Source organism: Lemur catta, chromosome 1, assembly GCF_020740605.2.
Source record: "Lemur catta isolate mLemCat1 chromosome 1, mLemCat1.pri, whole genome shotgun sequence".
NCBI classification, from domain to species: Eukaryota; Metazoa; Chordata; class Mammalia; order Primates; family Lemuridae; genus Lemur; species Lemur catta.
Genome location: NC_059128.1, coordinates 11,630,722 through 11,655,737, shown reverse-complemented (window position 1 = coordinate 11,655,737; position 25,016 = coordinate 11,630,722). Strand labels below are relative to the sequence as shown.

Here is a 25,016-nt window from a genome sequence, read left to right as displayed (position 1 = left end):
AATTTTAAATAAAAAATTTATTAGTCAAAATTCACAAAACTAAATTTAGTGTAAAGAAAACTTAAACTATTTTTTTTCTTATTTGTGTAAATTTATGGGGTGCATGAGAAATTTTTTACATGTACATAATGCACAGTGATCGAGTCAGGGTATTTAGGGTATCCATCACCTGAGTACATTTTTTAAGTATAGTCACCTTACTCTGCTATCAAACATTGAATTGATTCCTTCTATCTTACTGTATGTTTGTATCCTTTGACACTGAGGTCCCCAGTCCCCGGGCCATTGACTGGCTGGTCAGTGGTGTGTTAGGGACGGGGCCGCAGAGCTCTGCAGCACCCCCGGCCTCCCTCATCCCCCGACTCCCCAACATGGAAAAATTGTCTTCCATGAAACTTAGGAATGGTGGGGGCACAGCAGGAGGTGAGCTGTGGGTGAGTGGGCACATTTACAGCAGCCCCCCATCTCTCGCATCACAGCCTGAGCTCTCCCCACTGCACACCCTGTGGAAAAACCGTCTTCCATGAAACTGGCCCCTGGTACCAAAAAGATTGGAGACCACTGCTTTAATACACTTCTCTTCATCTTCCCCCTAAATAAACTTTCAAATTATTTTTTTACCTCATAGCATTTCTAATAATGAAATTATTAAAGCTTAAAACTTCACTAAGACTTTTTCAAAAATCAGCATTTAGATTTCATTATTCTTTCTACCATTTGTTTGGTTTTTATTTCATTAATTTCAGCTTTTATCTTTATTAATTCCTTCTTAGTTTCTTCTGACTTATTTTGTTCTTTTTCTAAATGTACATACCAGGCGCACTGTCTGGGGAATGGACACGCTTGAGGCTCTGACCCAGGGGGATGGGCGGGACATGGGCAATATATATAACCTGAGCTTTTGTACCCCCATAATAAGCTGAAATGAAAAAAAATAATAAAACTAGTTTTAAAGAAGATTTGGACTTCCATTCTAGCAGTCTGACAGACTATATACTTTGGACCCACTGGAAACAACTAAAAGTATTAGGTAAAATATATATTTTTGGCCGGGCGTGGTGGCTCACGCCTGTAATCCTAGCACTCTGGGAGGCCGAGGTGGGTGGATCACTCAAGGTCAGGAGTTCGAGACCAGCCTGAGCAAGAGTGAGACCCCGTCTCTACTAAAAATAGAAAGAAATTATTTGGCCAACTAAAATATATATAGAAAAAATTAGCCGGGCATGGTGGCGCATGCCTGTAGTCCCAGCTACCCGAGAGGCTGAGGCAGTAGTACTGCTTAGGCCCAGGAGTTTGAGGTTGCTGTGAGCTAGGCTGATGCTACGGCACTCACTCTAGCCGGGGCAACAAAGCGAGACTCTGACTCAAAAAAACAAACAAACAAAGAAACAAAAAATATATATATATATTTTGTGCAGTAAAATCTCTGCCATGGGGGGGGGGAATATATATGTATCTTTTAAATGTATTAATGAGCTGACAAAAGAGTAAGCATAAATGGTCAATGAATGTATTAAAAGATGCTTGACCTCATTAGTAATCAGGGAAATGCAAATTAAAACAAGAAGATAACCCTTCTACTTTGGTTTGAATGTGTCCCACACAGTTCATGGGTTGGAAACCTGATCCCCAATGTGGCAGTATTGGGAGGTGGGGCCTTTATTGAGAGGTGTTGGGGCCATGGGGGCAATGTCCTTATGAATAGATTGATGCACTTATCATGAAAGTGGGTTCCTTATAAAAGGACAAGTTCAGCCCCCTCTTGCTCTCTCACCCTCTCCTTTGCCCTTCCACCACGGGCTGATGCAGCAAGAAGACCCTTGCCAGATGCCAGTCTGTTGATCTTGGACTTCCCAGCCTTCAGAACCCGTGAGCCATTAAGTTTCTGTTCATTATAAATTACCCAGGCTGTGGTATTCTGTTAACAGCACAAAATGGACTAAAACACCTTCCCATCCACCAGATTGGCAAAACTTAAAAATTAAAAAGTCTGATAACGCCAGGTGTTGACAAGGATGTAGAACAAGAACTCGTAGGCACTGCTGGTAGGAGTAAATTAGCAAAATGGCTTTAGAAAACAATTTGCCATCATCTAATAAAGCTGAAGTTGCCTATATGTATCCCTTAATTCAGCAATTCCAATCCAGATATACACCTAAAAGAAACTCTTGCATGTGTGCACCAGGAGATATAAACAAGGAAGTATATAAGCACAGCACATTGTATATAAGATATCTGAAATGTCCAGTAAAATGCGTAACTTAATTATATTTTCATTCAATGAATACATCAGTAAAGACAATGAACCATCTACACACAGTAACAGCCAGTAACATGGCTGAATCTGATGAATATTATGCTAGGCTTAAAAAAAGAAAAAAAGCAAGCCTCAGAAGACTTATGCAATTTACAAACAGTTCAGATTCCATTTATATAGACTGCAAAAATATGCAAAACAATGTATGGTTTGGAGATGCAAACCTATGTGATAAAACCATAAATAAAAGTTGGGGGGCATAATAAATATAAAATTCTGAAATAGTGGTTATCTACAAGGTGGTAGGAAAGATGAGATGGGGAGAGGTACATAACGAACTTCAAAGGATGACATTCTATTTCTTTTCTTTCTTTTTTTTTGAGACAGAGTCTCACTCTGTTACCTGGGCTAGAGTGCTGTGGCGTCAGCCTAGCTCACAGCAACCTCAAACTCCTGGGCTCAAGCAATCCTACTGCCTCAGCCTCCCGAGTAGCTGGGACTACAGGCATGCGCCACCATGCCCAGCTAATTTTTTCTAGATATTTTTAGTTGGCCAGATAATTTCTTTCTATTTTTAGTAGAGACGGGGTCTCGCTCTTGCTCAGGCTGGGACATTCTATTTCTTATACAACATACTGAGTATGTGGGTATTTGCTGTTACTGCACTATTCTTATATTTTAGATATTATCTAAATTTTTTTGCAGCCACTTGATACTTAATAAAAAATTTTATAGAAAATATATCTTCACTTACTTGAGACATTAATGGTCCTGAACGGCACAATCATCACTAACGTCAAGTAAGTGAATTTTATTACTTTCTACCAGCTATTGTCAGAGACTACTTATGACTTAAAAAACTTTCTCCTAAACCTAAAAACAAGTCACTTTGGTGTCATATCTCCTCACAGGGGTCCGTTTTTATTTATACCTTATATATAACTAAAATATAGCATAAATATGAAATATAGCATAATCATAAAGAGAAAAATCTATTAAAAGCTGATGCTGCAAAAGAAAAAGATCTAATGGGATAATGTATCTTATTTTACTCAATGTGAAATACAGTGCCCAATATATTTTGTTGAAAGGAGAAAATTATAAAGTTAAAATCGTAGAATAATGTGGATTTTTTTTTCCAGAAATCTAAAATACTCATGTGTGCTAAAGAATTTAAATGTCCTATCATCTCTTATTTGCTATGTCTACTGTAAACTATGTCACTTGAGGGAAATCCTAAGTATCTTGCTAACTGTTATGCCCCAGCAGATGGCCAGATAAAGAGCAGCCACTTAAACTACATTTACTAAATGAACAGTTTAGGAGATTATTTCTAAGACAAAGATTATACAAGTAATTGTTTCATGAATAATGAAATCTACAAGAGCAAACTATTTTGACCTACCTGTAATGATACAACTTTTCCTTCCAGATTTTCTGTCTTTTTCTTCCATTCAGCTATAAGCTGTTTTTGTTTTTCTAGTTCAGCAGAATACATGGCTTTTTCCTCTATAAGAAACTTACATTAGTATTTTGCAACTGTGTGATAAAACTGGAACTTTAAACCATGTGAAATTTTAAAAATGCAACAAAAACAGTTTAAATAGCTCAATAAGAAAATTTAAATGCCTTAGTGATATTATTAAGTGGAGCTAAAGTAATAAGATCACTGTTTCCTCCACCTACGCCCTTCTCCACCGTGTCTATCATGCAGATTCTTCTGTCTCTTCATCACTCCACTCAGTAGTTCCTCTTTGGCCATGCTTTCTCTATAGCCTCAGCACCGCACTACTTTGTATGCACACTCACTCTAGTGATTATATTATAAAACAGACCTAGAAAATGCTCATATTAAAAATTCAAGATTTCAACCATATTAGTAACCCTGAGAGGACACACAGATTTAAAGTTTTGCTTAGGCACAAAACTATAAGCCCCTGTTACTTCATTATCTTCATAGCCTCTAATCACTTCCCCCACAGCACTTAATTCACTGTCAATAACTACTGAAAGCACGAATAAACAAATAAATGGGTGAATGATCTAAAGAGGGTAAACAAGGATGGGAGGTAGAATGTAAAAAAGCTTATTTGATTCTCAGGGTAAAACTGCTCTGGATACTGTTACTGTGTCTCCAAAAAGTATTTTCACTTGGACTAGAAAATGTAGTTACCTCAAAGTACAGATGACTAGCTAACAACAAGTTAATATTTCAAAGGATAGTGATTACCAGTGATCAACACTGAAGTAAGTTCAATCTCCAACCACTATCTCAAAATCTAACCATCTTTTCTATGTGTGTGTCTTTCTTTGTACTCCTCTCTTTATCACTTGATCATCTTTCCTCATGTTACCCTTGTACTTCCTCACCTTGCACCTTAACTGGTAATATGATACTAAAACACATTTTAAGGCCAGGCACAGTGGCCAACACATGTAATTCCAGCACTCTGGAAGGCCGAGGTGGGAGTATCACTTGAGGCCAGGAGTTCAAAACCAGCCTGGGCAACACAGCGAGATCCCATCCTGCAAAAAATAAAAAACTTTAGCCGGGTGTGGTGGCATATGCCTGTAGTCCCAGCTACTCAGGAGGCTGAGGCAGAGGCATCCCTTGAGCCCAAGAGGAGTTCAGGGTTACAGTGAGCCACGATTGTGCCACTGCATTCCAGCCTGGGAGACAGAGTAAGACCCTGTCTCTATTTAAAAAATAAATAAAACAAATTTTTAATAATTACTAAATATAGTTTGTGTTTCCTACTCTTAATTATAAAAGGAATCTAAATAACTTGTTGATGACTACTTACCCTTCCCCTCTACGAGTGTGTAACCTTTTAAAGATTTCCCTATGTCTAAAATAGCACTCGAATAAGGCAAAATTACCAATAACTACAATTTTTCTTCATTGAAAAACTGACCCTACAACTTACCTTGTTGGAAATGCTCTAGTACCATCTGCAGGTTGGCTAGTGACAGAGCATACTGCTTTACTTCTTCCTGAGAGGCAGAAAGCTGCAGTGCAATTTTATCCCTTTGCTTGGAGACTACATTCAATTGTTCTTGCAAAGACTCTACCTGCAAACTGGCTTGATGGCTTCAAACAAAGAATAAAAGTCAAACTGCTTCTATCTATTTAGATACTTCAACAAGAACCATCTTCCTTATACCTTATTGCTCTAAATTTAAGTTAGATTTCAAAGTATTTAGATACTTTAACAAGATGAAACATCTTCCTTACATTTTTGTATTGTGGTAAAATATACATACCATAAAATTTACCATTTTAATGTGTATAGTTCACTGATGCTGTGTACATTCACACTGTTGTGCAACCATCATCACCGTCCATCTCCAGAACATTTTTTATCTTCCCAAACTGAAACTCCATACCTATTAAATAATGACTCCCCGCCCTTCCCTTGGCAACTGCCATCCTACTTTCTATCTCCACGAATTTGACCTTCCTGATATTTTATTGTATTAAATTAAAGTTAGATTTCAAAGAAACCTGAAGAGTTCCTCATCTTCGTTCTCCCTGTTTTTATTGATTCAACCATTCTTCCTGTCAAAGTGACTTTGAACAAATGGCACTCCCTTTATTAATAAAGACTAAAAATTAGGCTAAATAAGAAATGTCAGCAAAAGAAAAATTTACAAATAGCCTGCAACTTTCATGTTTGCAAGCTAAAACTCTAAGATGGAATTTACCAGAAAATATTATGTTCTAAGGAACCTTGAAGTCATATTGTCCAGCTTTTGACCTAATAAGGAATGGATTCTATGACACCTACTTGCTTTCAACACTTGCAGTCATGGTGAACTCACAACTTTCCAAAGGCTACCCCACTGATGAACTGCCCTGATTATTAGTTAAGTATCTTTTATTATCATCTTTCTTTCTGCCTAGATTAAATGCAATAACTCCTACCCCAAATAATAATCCAGAGACCGCTAAGAAATTTATATAGCACCTATCCAGGCTTATGTCACTGGTGCCCTTCCTTAATGTATAATGATTATATTCAAAATATTGCACTAGTCTTTCTGGGTTTTTAAATGCAGTTCTTATTCAAGAGCAGCCCATTAAAGCACATGAAGATCACCTCACTTTGAAGAGACTTTACCCAATAGCACCCTCTTGTGGAAAGAATAGTAAATTGATCATTGGAACTTGAACTCCGCCCCAAATGTCTCTGGACTTCATTCAACTTTGCTGGCTAGCAAATCACTCAAAGGGTGATTATAATGAAGAAATGAGAAAGCTAATAAATACCAAGTGTTAGTATTGTTAAGTATGGGCTCAAAACACCATAATGTGATTTGTAGATCTGAGTTGGTCAAACAACAAATACTTACTGAGTAGCTACGTGTATTATATACTGTGTGATGAGTACAAAATGAATGGCATCATTGCTACCTACCAGTGACCTTACATTTCACTGGGTGGAAGACAGTATAAGACAGGTCAACAATTACTTATACCCTAAAGTAAAATATAAGTGCCCTATCAAAGACTCAAAAAAAGTATTATGCAAGGTTTGTTTCTGGATGTGAAGAGTGGGATGCTAACTAAAGCACCCTCAGGAAGAAAATGGAATTTGAAGAACAGGTGGGATTCTCAGAAAAACTGTTAGGGATCAGGCCCACTCTTCAGGCAGAAGAAAGAATATGAAAAGAAAAAGCAGAAGAAAAAGAAATAGGAACACAGTGGCTCTATCTGAGGAAGTGAGTAATACAGTTTGGCTGGATGTGGATGATAACGTGAAATAAGGCTAAGGTGATAGGGAGCCTGGGACCAAATCATGGGAGTCCAGATTAGTTTTTGAAAAAAGGAGTATCAAGATCACAGCTCTACCTAGACAAGGTTATTCTGGAAGTTATTATGAAGGATAAATGAAAGGGGCAGAGACCACGAACTATTTTAATTAGAGAAAATATGGGCCTAAAAATTGCAAGGAAGGATTACAATATATAATGCTGTAGCCTGAGGCTGTTTCGGCATTTCTGCCAAAGTGAAAGACATACACAAATGATCACTCACTGTTTTAACTCCCATTTTAAACAAGTTTCCCTTTTGAGTCTGAAGGTACAAAATACACTCTGCAAAGCGGGGCAGGGGTTCACACTCAGAAATATTGTCTCTACTGGCCTATGATCTCTTTGAAGGCAGATAATATCTACTATCTCCTTATATCTCCCTTAGCATCATATATAGTAAAAAGATAAATAAAAAGATGCACATACTACCAATGGAAATATAAATGGACAGAATTTTCCTGGAAAATAATCTGGCAGTACAATCTCAAAAGTTTTAAATGAGCCTTGACCCAGAAGTTCCATTTCTCAAAACTTACACTAAGGAAATAATCTGTCATCAACACAAAAATACATGTCTTGGAATATCATGACAGCACTCAGTAGTTTTGAAAAGTTGAAACACTCTAAATGCCCAATAATAAACGACTGAGTTAAAGAAATTCTGGCAAATCCAAATAATGATATATTATGCAGCCATAAAATATTATAAAAATATATGGCTTAATATGTACTGACACTCATATTATCAAGTCACAGAAACAAGTTACAAAACAGCATGAATAGCATGATCTCAATTTTACTTTAAAAGAGATATATAATACATACACACAAATATAAAAGCATAAAAAGGTACAAGAAGATTATCTCTAGGTGGGTGGGATTCTGCTTTGTTCCTTTTGTTTGTGTGATTTCCTAAGTGGAAAATACAATGTTTTTGTAATTAAAAAAAAAATTTTATTGAGATGAATGAAAATTTTAAATATATAATCAGGGAACTGGTCACTCACATGTTCTAATAAACCACCAAGAGTTAATTCTTCATACTGACCCAGGTCTTCACCTTGCTACTTCCTTTACTCTCTCTAATATCTACACCCATTTCAACTTCAGATGATTTGGTAAAAACTAACACCACGTATATTAAATTTTATGGAAGCTGAACATAGATAATTAAATCAGTCAGAACTTCAGACCATACTCCTAAAATGGCAAGAGGCAATTATCTAGGATGAAGGTTAGGATTTAGAGAGTCTGAATGCCAGATCTACTTAAGAGTCACAGACTCGAGGCCAGGCGTGGTGGCCCACTCCTGTAATCCCAGCACTTTGGGAGACTGAGGCAAGATGATCACTTGAGGTCAGGAGTTCAAGACCAGTCTAGGCAACATAGTGAGATCCTGTCTCCACAAAAAATTTTTGTAAAAAATTAGCCAGGTGTGGTGGTACATACTTGTAGTCCTATCTACTATGGAGGCTGAGGCAAGAGGATCACTTGAGCCCAAGAGTTTGAGGCTGCAGTGAGCTATAATTGTGCCACTGCACTCCAGCCTGGGCAACAGAGTCTTGCTGTATTCCCCTCCCTCCCCTCAAAAAGTCACAGACTCCAGTGTGAAACTCACACACACATTCTGTGTCTGAGCTTGAGCAGGTTATTAAATCTCTTTACCCTCAGATTTTTGATTGGTAAAATGGAAGTACTAAATTTTGTGAGAATGAGCTAACATGAAAAATGCTACTAAGTCTGACACTCAAGAAGTGTTCAGTTAAAGTTAACGCCAAAAAAAAGAAAAAATTACCTCGCATTTTCCATTGCATTAGAGGATGAAACTAGCTTTTCTTCCAATACTGTGACTTTCTTTCTTAGTTTAGCCTCTCTATCTTCTGCAGCCAAAACTTCACGGGTATAAGAATCTTCTGATTCTAAAAGATGGTTACGCAATCTCTCTAGTTCCTGGTTTAACCGAAATTCTTTGTCTCGTAAACGTTGGACCTAGGTAGAGGACATTTCTTTATTTTTCTTCTACAAAATGCTCCCTCCTCCCACAAAAGCCACTTTGTTATCAAATCTTTTTCCCATTATTGAAGTATATTAATTGTATACTAATTCCTCATACTGCAAGATATATTTACACTAGGAAAAAATTCTCATGAAATCATCTTGAATATTCATCTGGAAACTTTATAAGATCTTATCTCTGTGGCTGTAATGGACAATGGAATTATACAAAAACACTCTGTATAAAGTATTCTTTGCAATAGACCACTTTTTCAGTAAATCTCACTTTTTTCATACTTTACGAGTAAGAAAATTTTCTTATATCCAAAATATAGTATGGTTTTCACTTTTGAAAACTGAAACAATATGCACCCTGGGAGATCAAAATCCTACTGTAGCACATCAGAAGAAGATTAAGAAAAATCACCTAAGAGATAAATTCATTTCATTAAGTATGAAATGTCCAATTTCCTTAAGTACTAAGTTGGACAGTTGCTATCTCTGACATTTCACTTTGACACTTCTTGATTTTTTTTTTTTTTTTTTGAGACAGAGTCTCACTCTGTTGCCCGGGCTAGAGTGCTGTGGTGTCAGCCTAGCTCACAGCAACCTCAAACTCCTGGGCTCAAGCAATCCTCCTGCCTCAGCCTCCCAAGTAGCTGGGACTACAGGCATGCGCCACCATGCCCAGCTAATTTTTTCTATATATATTTTTAGTTGTCCAGATAATTTATTTCTATTTTCAGTAGAGACGGGGTCTTGCTCTTGCTGGTTTTGAACTCCTGAGCTCAAACTATCTACCTGCCTCGGCCTCCCAGAGTGCTAGGATTACAGGCGTGAGCCACCGCGCCCGGCCTCTTGTTTTATTTTTATTGTGAAAGTACATCTTCAGTCTTTCAAAGGCATATTTTGGCTTGTGATTATCTTCCAAATTTTTTTTTAGAGCAATTTTTGTGAAACCATGGATAAGTCAAAAATTCGTGTTATTTTTGAATATGAGTTCTGTCGTGGAAACAATGCCGCACACACATCTGGAAATATCAAGGAAGTGTTTGGAAAGAATGTGGCTAGTGAAGGCACAGTACATCGATGGTTTGAGAAGTTCCATTCGGGTGATTTTAATCTTGAAAATGAGTCACATGGACAACTCAAGACCAACGTGGATAATGATGAGCTGAAAACTGTAGTGGAAGTGAATCCATCTCAACCTACGTGTGAATTAGCAGCAAGGTATGACATTACTATTCCAACAATATTGGACTGTTTGAAACAAATTGGAAAGGTTAGTAATCCAACAATATTAGACCATTTGAAACAAATCAGCAAGGTAAAGAAGCTGGATAGATGGGGACTGCATGAATTAAACAAACATCAGAAGAGAAATCGTCTCAAAGTTTTCCTTGCTGTCATGACATAAAAGCAAACCATTTCTACACTGTATTGTTACGTGTGATGAAAATGGATTTTTTGACAATCACAAGCATTCAGCACAATGGTTGGATAAAGATGAAGTGCTGAAACACACTCCAAAACTGAATATTCATCAAAAAAAGCTAATGGTGTCTGTTTGGTGGTCCAGCACTGGTATTATCCACTAAGCTTCATAAAACCTGGTCAATCAATTATAGCGGATGTCTACTGCAACCAACCGGATGAAATGATGAGGATGCTTGCGATTACGCAGCTGAGATTGGTCAACAGAGACAAGCCAATCCTCTTGCAAGACAATGCTCGACCACATGTCACACAAATAATGTTGCTCAAACTACAGAAGCTGGACTTGGAAACTCTCTGTCATCCACCTTATTCACCAGACCTTGCACCAACTGACTACCACTTCTTCCAGGCTTTGGACCATTTCTCACAAGGAAAAATATTCAGTTCTCAACAAGCTGTGGAAAACATGTTTAGCAATTTCATCGTTACTCACTCCCCAAGCTTCTTTGCTGCTGGCGTAAACAAGCTACCATTAAGATGGCAAAACTGTGTCAACAGTTTAGGCACATGCTTTGATTAATTGTACCGTTTCTTGTTTGAGATATAATAAAGTACACTTTTGATTAGAAATCGGACATTTCATATTTAATGACCTAACACTTGACAATCCTTTCAGTTCTCTTAACAGTTATTAAACTGTTGATTCACTGTTCCTTTAAAGTATAAGTATACCTCATTCTGTAGGGCACTGTTTTCCATTTGTTTCTGTTTCAGGGACAACATGACTTGGTCTCTCTCCTGTTGAAATGTGACTGTCTTCTCCTGCATTGACTTAACTGCATTTAAAAGCTGATTCAACTCCCCAGTCTTGCCCTTTTGAAAAGAAATAACTTTAGCTTTAAAGAAAAATACATTTTAAAAAAGACATTTTCTTCATCAAATAATTAATTTAAAAACACAGTTAGCTATGTCAAAGTCATCAAAACCAAGGAAAGTCTGAGAATCTGACACAGTCTAGAGAAGCCTAAGGAGACATGACTTCTGAAACATAACGTGATAACCTGGATGGGATGCCAGAACAGGGAAAAGGACATTTGGTAAAAATTAAGAAACTCAAATAAAGTATAAACTTTAGTTAATAGTAATGCCTCAACACTGGCTCATCAGCTATGACAAATACACCACAGCAATGTAAGATGTTAACAACAGAAACTGGGTATGAGGTATAGGAGAACTCTCTCCACTATCTCTGCAACTGTTCTATAAATCTAAAACTATTCTAAAAGAAAAAGTTTATTAGAAATGTTTTAAAAGGAACTCAGAACACAAAAATCTCTTCAAATTTACCCTATACAACAAAGTATTCACAAACCCCAAAATCAACAAAATGTGTGTGTGTGTGTCTGTCCATCCATAAGCTTCCACAATTGTTAGAGAAAATAACTTCACTGCAAAAGTAGGGCCATGAATTTCAGATGATAGTGGGAATCCTAAGAACCACAAAAAAGTGTCAGGTTGTTTACAACCAATTCTTTTCTCTGTTTAAAATATGTATAGCAAATGAATTTATTTATGATTTAGTATCTTTTAAGTTTTCATGTAGACTTTTTATTTCTTTAAGAATATATAATGCATCCCACTGAAACCAAAATATAAAACCATCTGTTCCTTTCATCTCAACAGTCTCTCCAGGATAGGGAGGCCAGTATTTTCCAAATAGCTTTTCAGTTAATTTTTTTTCACATTACAGAGAAAAAAAGCAAATGTTTGAAAAATTAAATAGCGTCGAAGATCTATTGAGGGCATCCATTTCTCCCTAAAAAAAGATGTCATTTATTATATTCAAAATATAATCTAAAGGTACTCTTAGAGTATTGGAAAAAATTAGTTCACATTAATAACCTTCAAGTAATATACTTAAGTATTACTTAACCAACTAGGGAAGCTTCCTAAAAGGTAGGAGGGCCTTAATAAAATCTGCACACTTTAGATCTGTAAATGTCAATGAAATATAACTAAATTGAACAAAATGCTAAAATTGCAAAAGAAAAAATACATGCAACAGAAGACTTCATTGTCCTACATTCTTGTGTTCTATTCTTACAACCATAAGAAGCCACACCCAATTTTGGTTAGTGAGCAATAGGAAGCTCTAGCCTCTAAGAGTCTTTCTCATATCAATAATAGACCAGTACCATTAAAACTAAGAAGTTATCTCTGAAGGACGAAAACACCTCAACACTGACAATCAGTATACCTACTTACTAAGATGGCAAAGTAGAAAACGAAGTAAGTTTTCACAACTTTAATCCAAGACTCCAGGAGAAAACTTAACTGGCAAATGTAGTTTAATCATTTCGTATCTTGTGCCTGGCAGCATGTCAAAATGCTCAAGAATCACTAGTTGAATATTCTATTGTTCTGCCTATCATCTCTTTCCAAATTTCTACTACTGAAAGTATAGAAATCATAGTAAAAAGGTACTACCCAAACAAGCCCTACATAGCACCTATCATGGTGTAACAGGAGATCCTCAATAATTCTCATTAAAATGAACTGCATGTAAAAATTTAAATATATCAAAAGCTACTGGTACTACCCATATAACTGCTATGATCCTCCATTTTATGGTTGAATAAACAAACTCAAAGTCACATCAGTGACAGAGCTAGGATTAGAATATTTACTGAGCCTACTACGTTAAAAGTACTACTCATGGCTAATGTTTTTCAAATTCCAAGTAGTGACTAAATGATTCATAAAAATCAATTTGGGTCATCTAGCACATTGTTTTTTAAACAGAGTATCACATGTGGTAAGGGTAATTTCTGGTTCCCAAAACTTCTTTTTAGTTTTACACACACACCCACAAACAAGCTTACTGTGTCACAATGTAAAATACATTTCTTACTGTAGATCATAGTCAAAGATCTACTGCATATTTCACAGTAGTTCCCCTTACCTATGAGAATCTCTAAAATGTTTATTAACCCTTAGTAGCAGCTACTAAAATACACCTAAAATTTGGGTTAAATTGAAATGACTTCAAAATTCCCTCTTGTCACACACTTCTAAAGAAAAATATTAATTGCTACTAAATTCTTTTTTCTACTTAACAAGCTGTAAAAAATTAATATGCTACTAAAATATTTGGAAATATCTACTAATTTGAGGATGATAATTTCCTTCTCTAAGGAAAATTTATTTAGAATGAATCTCAACACCTCGAAATAAGTATTCCTAAATGGGCAAATTCAGTCCTCTTCAGAAGAGAGTATCAATAAAGTAACATATTAAGGTCTTCTCCACACCCAACTTCCTTTTACAATACTCCAGCCAGAACATACCTGTTCTTTTTCTTTCAATAGTTGCTCAAAAGCCAGAGCCTTCTCCTTCATTGAATGACACTCAAACTCTCTTTCTCGCAGCATCATAGAAAACTTCATATTAGTTTCTTGTAATGCTTGATATTCTGTTTCCTTTCCCTTGGATGTTTCTACTATTTTTTCATTCTCCCCCTTTAGTTTACTAATGTCCATTTCTAAAATTAATATTCTCTCCTTCAAGTTTGTTACTGCCTGCCTCAAAAGTTCATTTTCATTTACTTTGTTAGTGAAATTTTCATTTGAAAAAAGTAACTGATCACTTTTGGCTTTGATTAAGAGGTCTTTTTCCTTAAGTAATTTTTGTAAAATATCTTGTTTCTCCTTCAGCTCCTTAATTTCTGAATCAGTTTGTTCGTATTTTTTTCTTTCTAGCTCTGAGCTGGCAGCCATTGAATCAGACAATCTGTGATTATTTTCCTGAAGAGTTCTAATTGTGGCATCTTTTTCTTGCAGTGATTTCCTTAGCTCTTCTATCTCTTGCTGAAGAAACTGAGAAGACTCATTTGGTACATCAGAGTTACTTGCTCTAAGAGATTCTGCTGACTGGGGAGTAAGTGGTGATCCAGAAGACACCTGGGGTGAAATAATATCAAGTTTTCCTAAAAGAAGATCCTTGGTATTATAAAGCTGCCCTATGCTGTGTTGAACTTGTGCTAATTCCTGCCCAAAATTTTTTAGTTTGGTTTCATTCTGCTCATAACTTTGGATCAGGCCAGTATAGTCCACTTGTAATTTAGAATTATTATCACTCTCAACCAAAACTTGTGCCTGAAGTTGATGCAGTTCTTCCTGAAGTTGGGCCGACTCATGTTGCATATTTTGTACTGTGGTCATAACCTGCTGTTTCCACTCTTCCATTTTCTTTACTTGTTGTTTTAATTTATCACGTTCCTGTAGGAGCTCCTCAAACTGATTACTGTTGACACCTCCAACCTCATCACCAGAGCTAGATGTTTGTAAAACTGCCAGTAAAGTCTGACATTTCTGACTTAATGCATCTATTTCAATGTCTTTTTCTCGAATGATACGTGATAAATTCTGAACAGTTTCTCTAAACATATCTTGGCTACTGCTTTCAAATCTAGTGGACAATTTTTTATTTTCATCTTGCAGTTTAATGAGGGCTGCTTCTTTGGCAGCAACTATATCCATCATTTTGTGATATTCTGTTTTTAGATGGCTATTTTCCCTTGTCTTCTCACTCAAAACTGCTAACACTTTTTCTCTTTCCATGGCATATGCCTGCAGTTGCTGTTGAAGGTAAACAACATCCTGGGTATAGGATGCTGAAGAAATTCTAGCGTGAAGAGCTTGTATCTCCAAATCTTTTTGCTGGATAATCTGAGTTAGTTTACCAACCTCATCTTTGGACAACTGATCAATCTGTTTAGTTAAAGATATATTCTTTTCATTTAGAAGTTTAATCTCTAGTTCTCGTTCTTTTATTCCTTTCACTAACTTTTCAGTTTCAGCTTTAGATAAATCATGCTTTTCACTTCCATTCTCTATATTAAGGCTCTGAACTTTTGTTTCTTGAAAAATATCAGAATTCTCTGTTTGAATGTCCTGTCTTTCTTCATCCAACTGGGTTTTGATTTGTTCAATTGTTTTTTGCAAATTCTTAATTTCCTCATCTTTCTCTACAAAGAGCTGGGTGTGGGTAACATTCATCTGTTCATGCTGGTATCTAAACTCATCCATTTCCTTCTTCTGCTCCTGTAAAGACTGAAGTAATTGCATCTTACTCTGGTTTTGATCTTCAATTATCTTTTGGTAATGTTTAATTTCTTCTTCAAGATGATCCTTGAGTGTATTCAGTTGAGATACCTCAGATTCTAGTCCAGTAACACTATCAAGGGTTTTAGGCTCAGCCACAGGAACAGCTCGACTCTGCTGTTCCCTGAGTCGTTCCAGTTCTTCTTGTAGATGATTGTTTTCTTCTTTCATGGATCCAAGACTTCTATCCTTTTCCTCTATGGTCTGCCTCAAAATTTCATTTTTTCTTAAGGCCTGAGAATATTTATCTAATTCCTCTTGCAGCTCTGAACTTCTTTCTTCAAGTTTTTCAATCAAAATTTCTTTCTCGTGTATAAGCTGTGTCAGTTGCTTCTGTTCTTCTAAACTAGATGATAAAATTTCCTTAGTTTCTTTATGATCGGTATCCATCTGCTCAATATTTTTTTTGAGTTCAGCTATTTCAAAGTCTTTCTCTTGGCTGAGTTTAATTAGACGTTCATGTTCCAGTTGTAAGGCAGAGGTATTCAAATCACGTGCATTTGACAGTTCTTCGATGGTTTGCTTATACTTGTTTGCTTCTTCCAACAGTCTCTTTTCAGCCTGACACAACTCTGCTTCTATCTGCCCTTTTTCCACTTTTAGAGTCTCCACAATAGTATTTTTTTCCAGAGAAATCTGATTGTTATTAGCAACAGTTTCTTCCAACTGCTGTCTTATGTCTTCACATGCTAAAACCAATTTTTCATTTTCCATTTTGAGATCAAAAGCAACTTTCTTTAAATTTTCATTGAGCTGTTCTAGTTCTGAAAGATTTTGCTTTAAGTTTCTAACTTCGGCTTCTCTTTCTTTAAGTACGTTATCCTTAAAATTACTGCTAGAGTCTTGATTAAGAGACTGCATTAACTCATTTCTGACTCTAGAAAGCTCCTCCTCATTTTGTCTAGTATGTTCCTTCAGTTCAAAGTTCTCCTCCTGGGTGTTTAAATTATTTTTTTGTGATTTATTTAGCTGATCTACTAAATCTTCTACTTTCTCCTCAAGCTTCTGCTTGGTTAAATGTAATTCATTTAGGACCAGTTCACTTTGAATTAACTTTTCGTTCTGCACATCTAACTCCTTAGTAATGTTCATTTTATCATTTTCAAGTTGATGAACTCTCTTTTTTTCATCTTCTAGATCTTGTTTCAGTTTACTGATGATGCTATCTCCTTCATTTCGTTGTTTTGATAGCTGATCTTTTATCAAAATCATGTGCTGAAAGAAAAATTAATTTGCATGGTAACTTTATATTTTCTCATTTTAGTACCTGAAGAAAATTTTACAAAATTTTCATATATAATAGAAGAATAATCCTCAGATATTTCTAATCCGTTTTAAAACAATTTTTTTCTACCACAACATCTCTAACAAAATTATTTACTAATAACTTACAGCAAATCCATTTTGTCTTTTTTTTATTTTATCATTTTAGGGATAAGGATTTAAAACCAAAGATAGTAAATTATGTTTGTTTATTTTTAACTCACTCTAGCCCATGGGCCAAATCAGGCCTGATGCCTGTTTTTGTAAATAAAATTTCATTGAACACAGCCACACTCACATGTTTATATATCCTAACAGCAGAGTTGAGTAGTTACAACTAAGACTATATGGCTTGCAAAGCCAAAAATATTTACTATAAAGCACTTTACCAAAAAAAATTTCTCAATCTCTATTACTAGAGCATTAATGAACTAAAATATTAACTAAATCACAAAATTTAATTACACCCACTGTTTTTGCACGTTAATCCAGTATTAAGTCTACCTCACTGTCCTTAATAGAATATTACCTTTGTAGCTGCTTGGTTCTGTTTGTCCAATTCTTCTAACTCAGCTACCAGTATTTCCTTTTCATTAATACTCTGACTAAGTTCTTGTTCCTTTGCCTCCAAATTAAGTCTTAAGTCATGTAATTCTGAATCCAAACTCATGTCTCTTGTAGCTGTACTTTTGATTACTTCATATTCATTGTTCAATTTTAAAAGTGATATCTGAAGTTCTTCCTGAAATGATAAAAGGGAAAAAGCAACACATACTGTGAAACAAAAAGGAGACAGCAAGATTAAAAATATATATATAAACATGACTTGGGAATTTATTATAAATACTCTCTATTGGAAACATTACTGAATAATATCTCAATAATGATATATCAAATTCAACAAACTATGGCCTTCATGTGCAATTTTATTTGCAGCTTCAAACGGAACATTTCTATAACCCTAGACAAGATGCAAAGATTGTGAGCTTGTCTTCTAGCTCCAATTCTTTATACAAAAAGTCTCCATTTGAGATCCTAAATTCCTTAATTAAAAGAACCTGACATATACCTCATAAATGAGACCCAACAAAAGCTGTATTAGAGCATCTGCATTACAATTCTTACTTCCTTCTAGTTCAAAAGTTTATTTTAAACTACATCTGGAAGACGAAAATAGCATTCTCTTATGTCTTTGTAAAATTATCTACTCAGTTAGGAAAACCACATTTTTTTCAGGTGGATCCTGAGAGCACACACAGCCTTGTAGGTACTTTTGACATTCTTAATCAGTAAGCAGACCCACCACAGACACAGTTCAAGAAAGTGTTACGAGTCCGTAATATCAAAAGAAAGGAGAATCAGCTACCAGGAATAGCTACAGAATCCAAAAACATCATGAAAAGGTTATAGGTCCTATGAGATATGGGCAGAGAGGTCTGCAAACTATAAAATATACCTAGCTCAATCAGATGAAGAACAGAATACAAAGGGAGCAGAAACAGAGAAAAAATATATAATATAGTAATATAAAATGACTGGGAGACATGACTGGCATTTAGTGACTAGAAAAAGGGGTAGCAAGATCGCACAGCACATAGGACAGTGCACACAACCAAGAATTTTCCCACTTAAATGCCAACAGCGCCCCCCACCCTTTGGGAAACACTGCTTATATGCTAATGTGGAAAGATGTTGAAAACATACTGTCAAGATATGTAAGAGCAGTACTGACAGTACGCTGACATTTGTATTTTTAAAGCTATTTGTATATATAATCATACATGCATAGATATAGTCTGGAAAGAAATATCAGAAATTGGTAAGAGATTGCCTCTGGGAAAGAGGCCAAGCAAAAGAGGTGCAAAGGATAGCTACCACTTACTGTCTGAAGTTTGTCAATATGTATTATTGAACACAGATAACACTAAATAGGTATTACTTTAAAAAAGCTAAGAATTTAATGAGAGCAAAAAAATAAAAGCTAAGAATTTAAATTAAGACACTGGCTTTTAGCTGGATAATACCAGCTTATGACTGTCCTATATTTAAGTACCGCACTAGCCAAGGAATTACCCCCAAGTGGTACAAACAAAAATACCCCTCCCCATACAGAATCTTATCCATCCTTGCTACCAATACACAAAAAAACACCTTATTTCCACCACCGAAATTGCTCCTCTTTGCCCCTCACCACTAATAAATTCCTGTCCACCACAATGGACACATTCTGAGGCATATACAGTTATTACAGTATGCCACCTCAGACCTCCTGACCCACCTGTGTATGCCGCTGCTGTCAGAACTTCATCTGTAACCAAAACAGGGCCATTACGTATCTTTCCTGTTCCTATCTGTGTGCCTACTAACTTATCTCTAAACATAAACTCTGGCCAGTCTCTCATATGCTGAACCTTGCCCAGGTACTTCAACCTGTCTTGACAAGCATCAATGAGATCAGCTTTGTCTTCAGGACTCTTAAAAACTAAACATTTAATTTTGATATAAACTGGCTTTTAGCTGTGAACTATTAATACAGCATTTTAATTCTGCCCCCATTTTTACAGCACCCACCTTTTCTTGACTCAATAATGACTTCTCTTTTTCTAAAACTTGGACTTGCATTTTAAGTTTCAGATTGTCTTCAGAGAGACTGTTATCCTACAAAAACGTTAAAGCAGTGTTTTCAGATGACAAGAAATTTCCAGTTTACCAAAAAACAGGCAAGCTATATAACTGTGCACTTCTACTCAGTATTTCTTTTGTGACATATTAAAATTATAAGAATGCAACATTGGAAGATCAAAAGCCAGTCATTCATTTTAGACATTCTTATAGAGGATTTATTATGTTCGAAAAATATAAAAATATATTCAGAAAATAACTTGAAATTATTAGAAAAAGAAACAACTCCCTCAATTTCTTAAGAAAAATCAAAATGCATTTCTCACTTTGGTATAGGATTTGCTTCTACTATCTCTACACATACATTTATCAAATTAATCTTCAAAGAGATATACCCGCATTTTTCAATTATGAAACTTCAATTATGTCAATTTATATTGCAGAAAGTTTGTTATTAATCAGTAAACATAGGATTACTGAGACGAAAGTTCCTAGGGTTAGTTCACATGAATTTGTTTAAAAAAAAAAAAACAAAATAAAGCAACTATAATAAATCAAAATACTTTTTCTTAGTAAACCAATGAGGAAAGCTTTTCCCTTCAAAATGAATTTACCTGGTTTAAACTACTCAGTCTCATTATTTCATTTTCTGCATCTGTAAAAGCAAATGAATTTGACATTAAAATTATTTAGAATAACTTATTACTTCCTACATTAAACTCAGGAATGCAACCCAATCAACATATTAACTGCCATGTGAGTTGTATATAACTCACGATAGTTCTGAGCCCAGGACCTCGTGAAGCATATGTAATTCATATTTCTTCATCTTGGCAGCCACGAGAACTATTTTTCAAGTTGCACATAACTCATGTACAGAAAACAATAAAAAATAACAAATTTTTCATTAAATTAGAAAGGACCATTTTGTTTTTGAAGTTTTTATTCTATTTTCCTAATAAACCACCATGGCCCCAAGGAAAAAACATTTTTTCTAGTGTGGTAGTCAATGTGTTAAAACAAGTATATATCTAAACACAATTAGCAAGCACTAACAGTTCTGAGTGAATATTTTTCTTTAATATCACTATTCGGACTTTATCAAATAAATCATGATATAAATGCCAGTTAAAAAGCATGTTAAAATCCAATTCTACAGAAAAATGTAAGACAGAATTATAACTGTATTCTGGGTGTGTCATAAGTTACTGCCTTGATAAAAAACTAACAACTATGTTTCAAAATGAGTTGATTAGTTTGAGTAGTAGGAAACAGTATAAGATCTAAGATTTAAAGAAAATAACTTAAAAGCAATAAATGTATATTTATACCACAAGAATACAAATAATCTCTCAATTATCTAAAGTGATCAGACATGACTGCTGATAAAAAGACCTTTGAGTCTGGTCTTACAGATAGATCCATAAATAGAAGTTCTAAAAGAGGAACACAAAGACAATATCCTGAGATCAGCCAAATTAACTGATTTAACATTCATTAAGGATATACTGAGCATTTACCATATTATTTGTATATATAGTATTGTATTATATTTATAATATTTATTATATTACTATGAGGCCAGGTGCTAGACAACAAACTGGAAAAATTTAGTCCTTGCTCTCAAAGAGCTTACAATTCAGAAGGAGAAAAAAAACTAGCAAACACATGATTACAATACAGTGTGATACAGCAAGTACAAGGTGCTATGAGAGCAAAAAGGGCAAACAAACATCTGGCCAGGTGTGGTGGCTCACACCTGTAATCCCAGCATTTGGGAGACCAAGGCTAGAGGATTGCTTAAGGTCAAGAGTTCAAAACCAGCCTGGGCAACATAGTGAGGCCTCATCTCTACAAATTAGTTGACCATGGTGGCATGCACCTGTAGTCCCAGCTACTTGGGAGGCTGAGGCAGGAGGATCACTTGAGCCCAGGAGTTCAAGGCTGTAGTGAACTATGAATCCTATCACTGTACTCCAGCCTGGGCAACAGAGTAAGACCCTGTCTCAAGAAAAAAAGGAGATGGGGAGGGCAAGCAGCTAATCTAGAACAGGGGGAGTGAAAAGGGCCAGGGAAGTGGCAGTGCTAGGTAACTCCCAGGGGGAGGTAATACTTGCACTGAATCAATAAACTAAGAGTTAGCTAAAAGAGACACAGAGATACTCCACACAGAGAAAGCGGCAAATGCAAAGGTGACAGAGAAAAGAGGAAACACTGCTGGTTGAAGGACCTACAGAAAGTTCAATACGGCTAAAGCTTAGAATGTTAAGAGAACGGGAAGAGTAGACGCTGAAGAGGCAGACATGAACTAGATCATGATGGACATTATATTTCCAATTAAGAAGTTTAGACTTTATCGTGAAGTTCACGGAGAGCCACAAAGTACTAAAAGCAGGAGAATAACCTGCTTTGCATTTCTGAAAAATTATTCTGGCTGTAGAATGAAAAAAGATGGATTGAAGAAGGAATTATGGAGACCAGAGAATAAAAAGCTAACACTTTTATAATATTTAGTATTGGCTAGATACTGTCTTAAAAAGGAAGTTGCAGCTAGTAACTAATAGAAATCCTCATTACTACTATTAATGCAACAACTAAGAGGAGGATACTATTATTATCTCAACCCTATGGATGAATAAACCAAGGCATAGAGATGTTAACTAACTTGCCCAAGGTCAGCTAGTTAGTGATAGAGCTGGATTCCAACCCTGTCATGTTCTTAACCACTGTGCTATTCTCCACTATTAAGAGATCTGCTGTAGTTAACATAGACAAAAAGCAATTATGACTGGCTGAAGTAATTCTATGGCAATGGCAATGGAAATGGAAAAAAGGGGAAGGACTAGGGCAGTAGGTTTGTTTTTTAAGCAAATAAACTCATAAGGATCACCCAATATGACCAATGATTATGTGAGTTTACTTATGTATTTATTTTTTGAGATAAAGTCTCACTCTGTTGTGCTGTGGCGTGATCATAGCTCACTGCAGCCTCAAACTCCTGGGCTCAAACAATCCTCCTGCCTCAGCCTCTTGAATAAGTGAGACTACAGGCATGCCATGCAGCTAACTTTTTTTCTTTCCTTTTCTTTCTTTTTTTTTTTTTTAAGAGATTAGGTCTATGTTGGCCATGCTGGTCTCAAACTCCTGGCCTCAAGTAATCCTCCCGCATTGCTGGGATTACAAGCATGAACCACCATACCCAGCTTCATAAATTTATCCTTTAAAGAGCAGAGCTACTCTGATTGAAGTCAATGAGAAAGAAGTCCAGAACACCACTATACTGCCTTCCCTTTGCCTGCAAGGCAGTTTCCTACACTGATGCACCTGTGAGAAACTCTAGAGCGAGCTCCTCTAGGATACAATCCTGAAATATCACTAAACCAGACAGAAACTAAAGAAATAGAATTTCCAGGACTTACTCGGTGATGATTCCTAGGCTTTGTATTTTGGGAAACTGTAAATGCTACCAATCAACAAGGTAGTGAAAGGAAGAGGAGGAGGAAGAGGACACGATAACTTAACTTTGAACCCAAGTTCGAAACTCCATGTAATGTATAGAGAGTTGGCTGTCTAGATAAGGAGCTCAAGATAAACTACTGGGTGAGGGATACAGATAGTGAGGGGGTCACAAGCACAAGTGCTGGAAACCTCCAGAGGAGGAATACATGAGTTCATAAAATTAGAGTTTATACCATGAGGAGAAGGTAGGGTATAAAACAAAATGCATCTTTTCAGCAAAAGAGCTCCCTTTGTTTTCCTGGCATGAAGGAATACTGCTGTTTGGTCTATTTCATTTAATATTTATTTTTTTGTATCAGAATACTAACAGAGTAACTAAATATCATCTTGAACATGGAAAATGGTAGAGGATCTATGGCTCTTATCACTCAGGCCTTTGCTTCAATACAGGAGATCATTTCAAAAGTGAATAATAGATTTTTGAAGAAGAAAAGCTGCATTTTCTTACTGGAGGGTCTGGGTCCTAGTAAGTTACAGAAAGTATTCACTTCTGTATAGATTAAAAGAAACAGAACCATCTTCCTAACAATGTCTACATACATAAACACTTCTCAGAAATCCACTTGGCCTCCTAAATCAATGAGTTCCATGTAAATACTTAAAGGATAAGACAGGGAGGTTGAGAAACACCTAGCCAATACTTTACCCTTTTTAGCAGAAAATTCCTATTTGCAATCTATTAACTATGGCAATGAATCCAAACCAAATAATTCTACTCCAATTACACATAGTCATTTACATGAACACTCCATTTCCACAAAGTATGCTGTATTCAAGTGTTTGTCTCTAAAAACAACTAGTAGGCAATGAAACACCAATCTGAAACAAGTTTCAAACATTTTATACCAGACAGTGCTTGTCGTAGTCTGAACACTTCTTCCACTGATGTGCTCTGTGAAAGAATCCTTTCCTTTTCTGTCACAGTATCACTTTGCTGCAATTTACTACATTCCAATTTCAAGCTTTCACATTCTTCAATTATTTGTCTCTTTTCCACATTTAGCTGTTCTTGTTCTCTTCTCAAAACATCTCTGTCATTTTCAACAGAAGATAATTTTTTATTTATGTCTTTTATTTGATCCTCAAGTTCTTCAATTTTTTTTGTAGACTCTAATTTTTCAGTTTGTAGAACCTGAATATTTTTTTGCATCTCCTGGATTTTAGAGTGATCAGTTTCTGTAACTCCAGAGCCACCTAGAACGTAAACATAAAAACAAGGATATCAAATGTCAAGTACCAAGAAATAAATAGCTTGCTATATACAACTAAAAGACTTAAGAGAGTTCAGACTTTGGAAGGCTTAAAAAGAAAAATTAATTATTATATTAAACTAAGCATTTATAAATAAATAAAAACCTGGGAAAAGATATGTGAATCGACTACTAAAAAAAGCCTATGTATCTGAATTTGAAAGTGAAAATCTCTCTAATCATTTATACCAAAGTGTCATCACCAACAATGCAAAGAAATCTATGAATAATAACTACCACAAAAGCAAAAAGATCTTTCCATTTTTGCAGAATCTTGACAGTAGTGAGTGGTGCCACTGCAAATTTCTAGCAGATGAGCAGAACCAGACATTTACTCATTCTTTAGAACTTAGTCCAAGTTTATAGTAGTGTCCTAGAGTGCTAGCTTTGTCATTTACTTATGTCATCTAATATGTTAAACTAATAAAACTAATAACCTTGCTGTAACAGATTTTCAAGTTCTTCAATTCGTTCTTCATAGTCACTTAATTCCTCTCGATGTCGACGACTTATTTCTGTCAACTTCTGTTGATGTGCATTCTGCAATACTGACATTTCATGTTGATGGTCATCAATTTCTTGACTTCGGTTCTGTTTAAGTTCCTTAAAAAATAAAAACAAAGTTAACCAAATTTATGATCAATAGATTTACCTAAGCTGTTCATTCACTGCTGTCCAAAAGTCTGCATCATTAAA

The 25,016-nt window shown here is 35.7% G+C and overlaps 1 protein-coding gene across 3 annotated transcripts in view; it reads right to left on the bottom strand.

The window, feature by feature from the left end:
• The window catches only part of TRIP11 (thyroid hormone receptor interactor 11), a 60,282-nt gene that overhangs the window by 20,180 nt on the left and 15,086 nt on the right, over positions 1-25,016 (bottom strand). For all 3 annotated transcript variants that reach the window (XM_045561952.1, XM_045561954.1, XM_045561953.1), the window contains 10 exons: positions 24,758-24,923; positions 23,917-24,264; positions 20,166-20,206; positions 19,501-19,587; positions 17,459-17,671; positions 13,852-16,881; positions 11,237-11,377; positions 8,868-9,061; positions 5,185-5,348; positions 3,663-3,766 (listed from right to left, as the gene is read on the bottom strand). In XM_045561952.1, the coding sequence (XP_045417908.1) occupies positions 3,663-3,766; positions 5,185-5,348; positions 8,868-9,061; positions 11,237-11,377; positions 13,852-16,881; positions 17,459-17,671; positions 19,501-19,587; positions 20,166-20,206; positions 23,917-24,264; positions 24,758-24,923 (4,488 nt within the window). The remainder of the gene's footprint in view (positions 1-3,662; positions 3,767-5,184; positions 5,349-8,867; positions 9,062-11,236; positions 11,378-13,851; positions 16,882-17,458; positions 17,672-19,500; positions 19,588-20,165; positions 20,207-23,916; positions 24,265-24,757; positions 24,924-25,016) is intronic.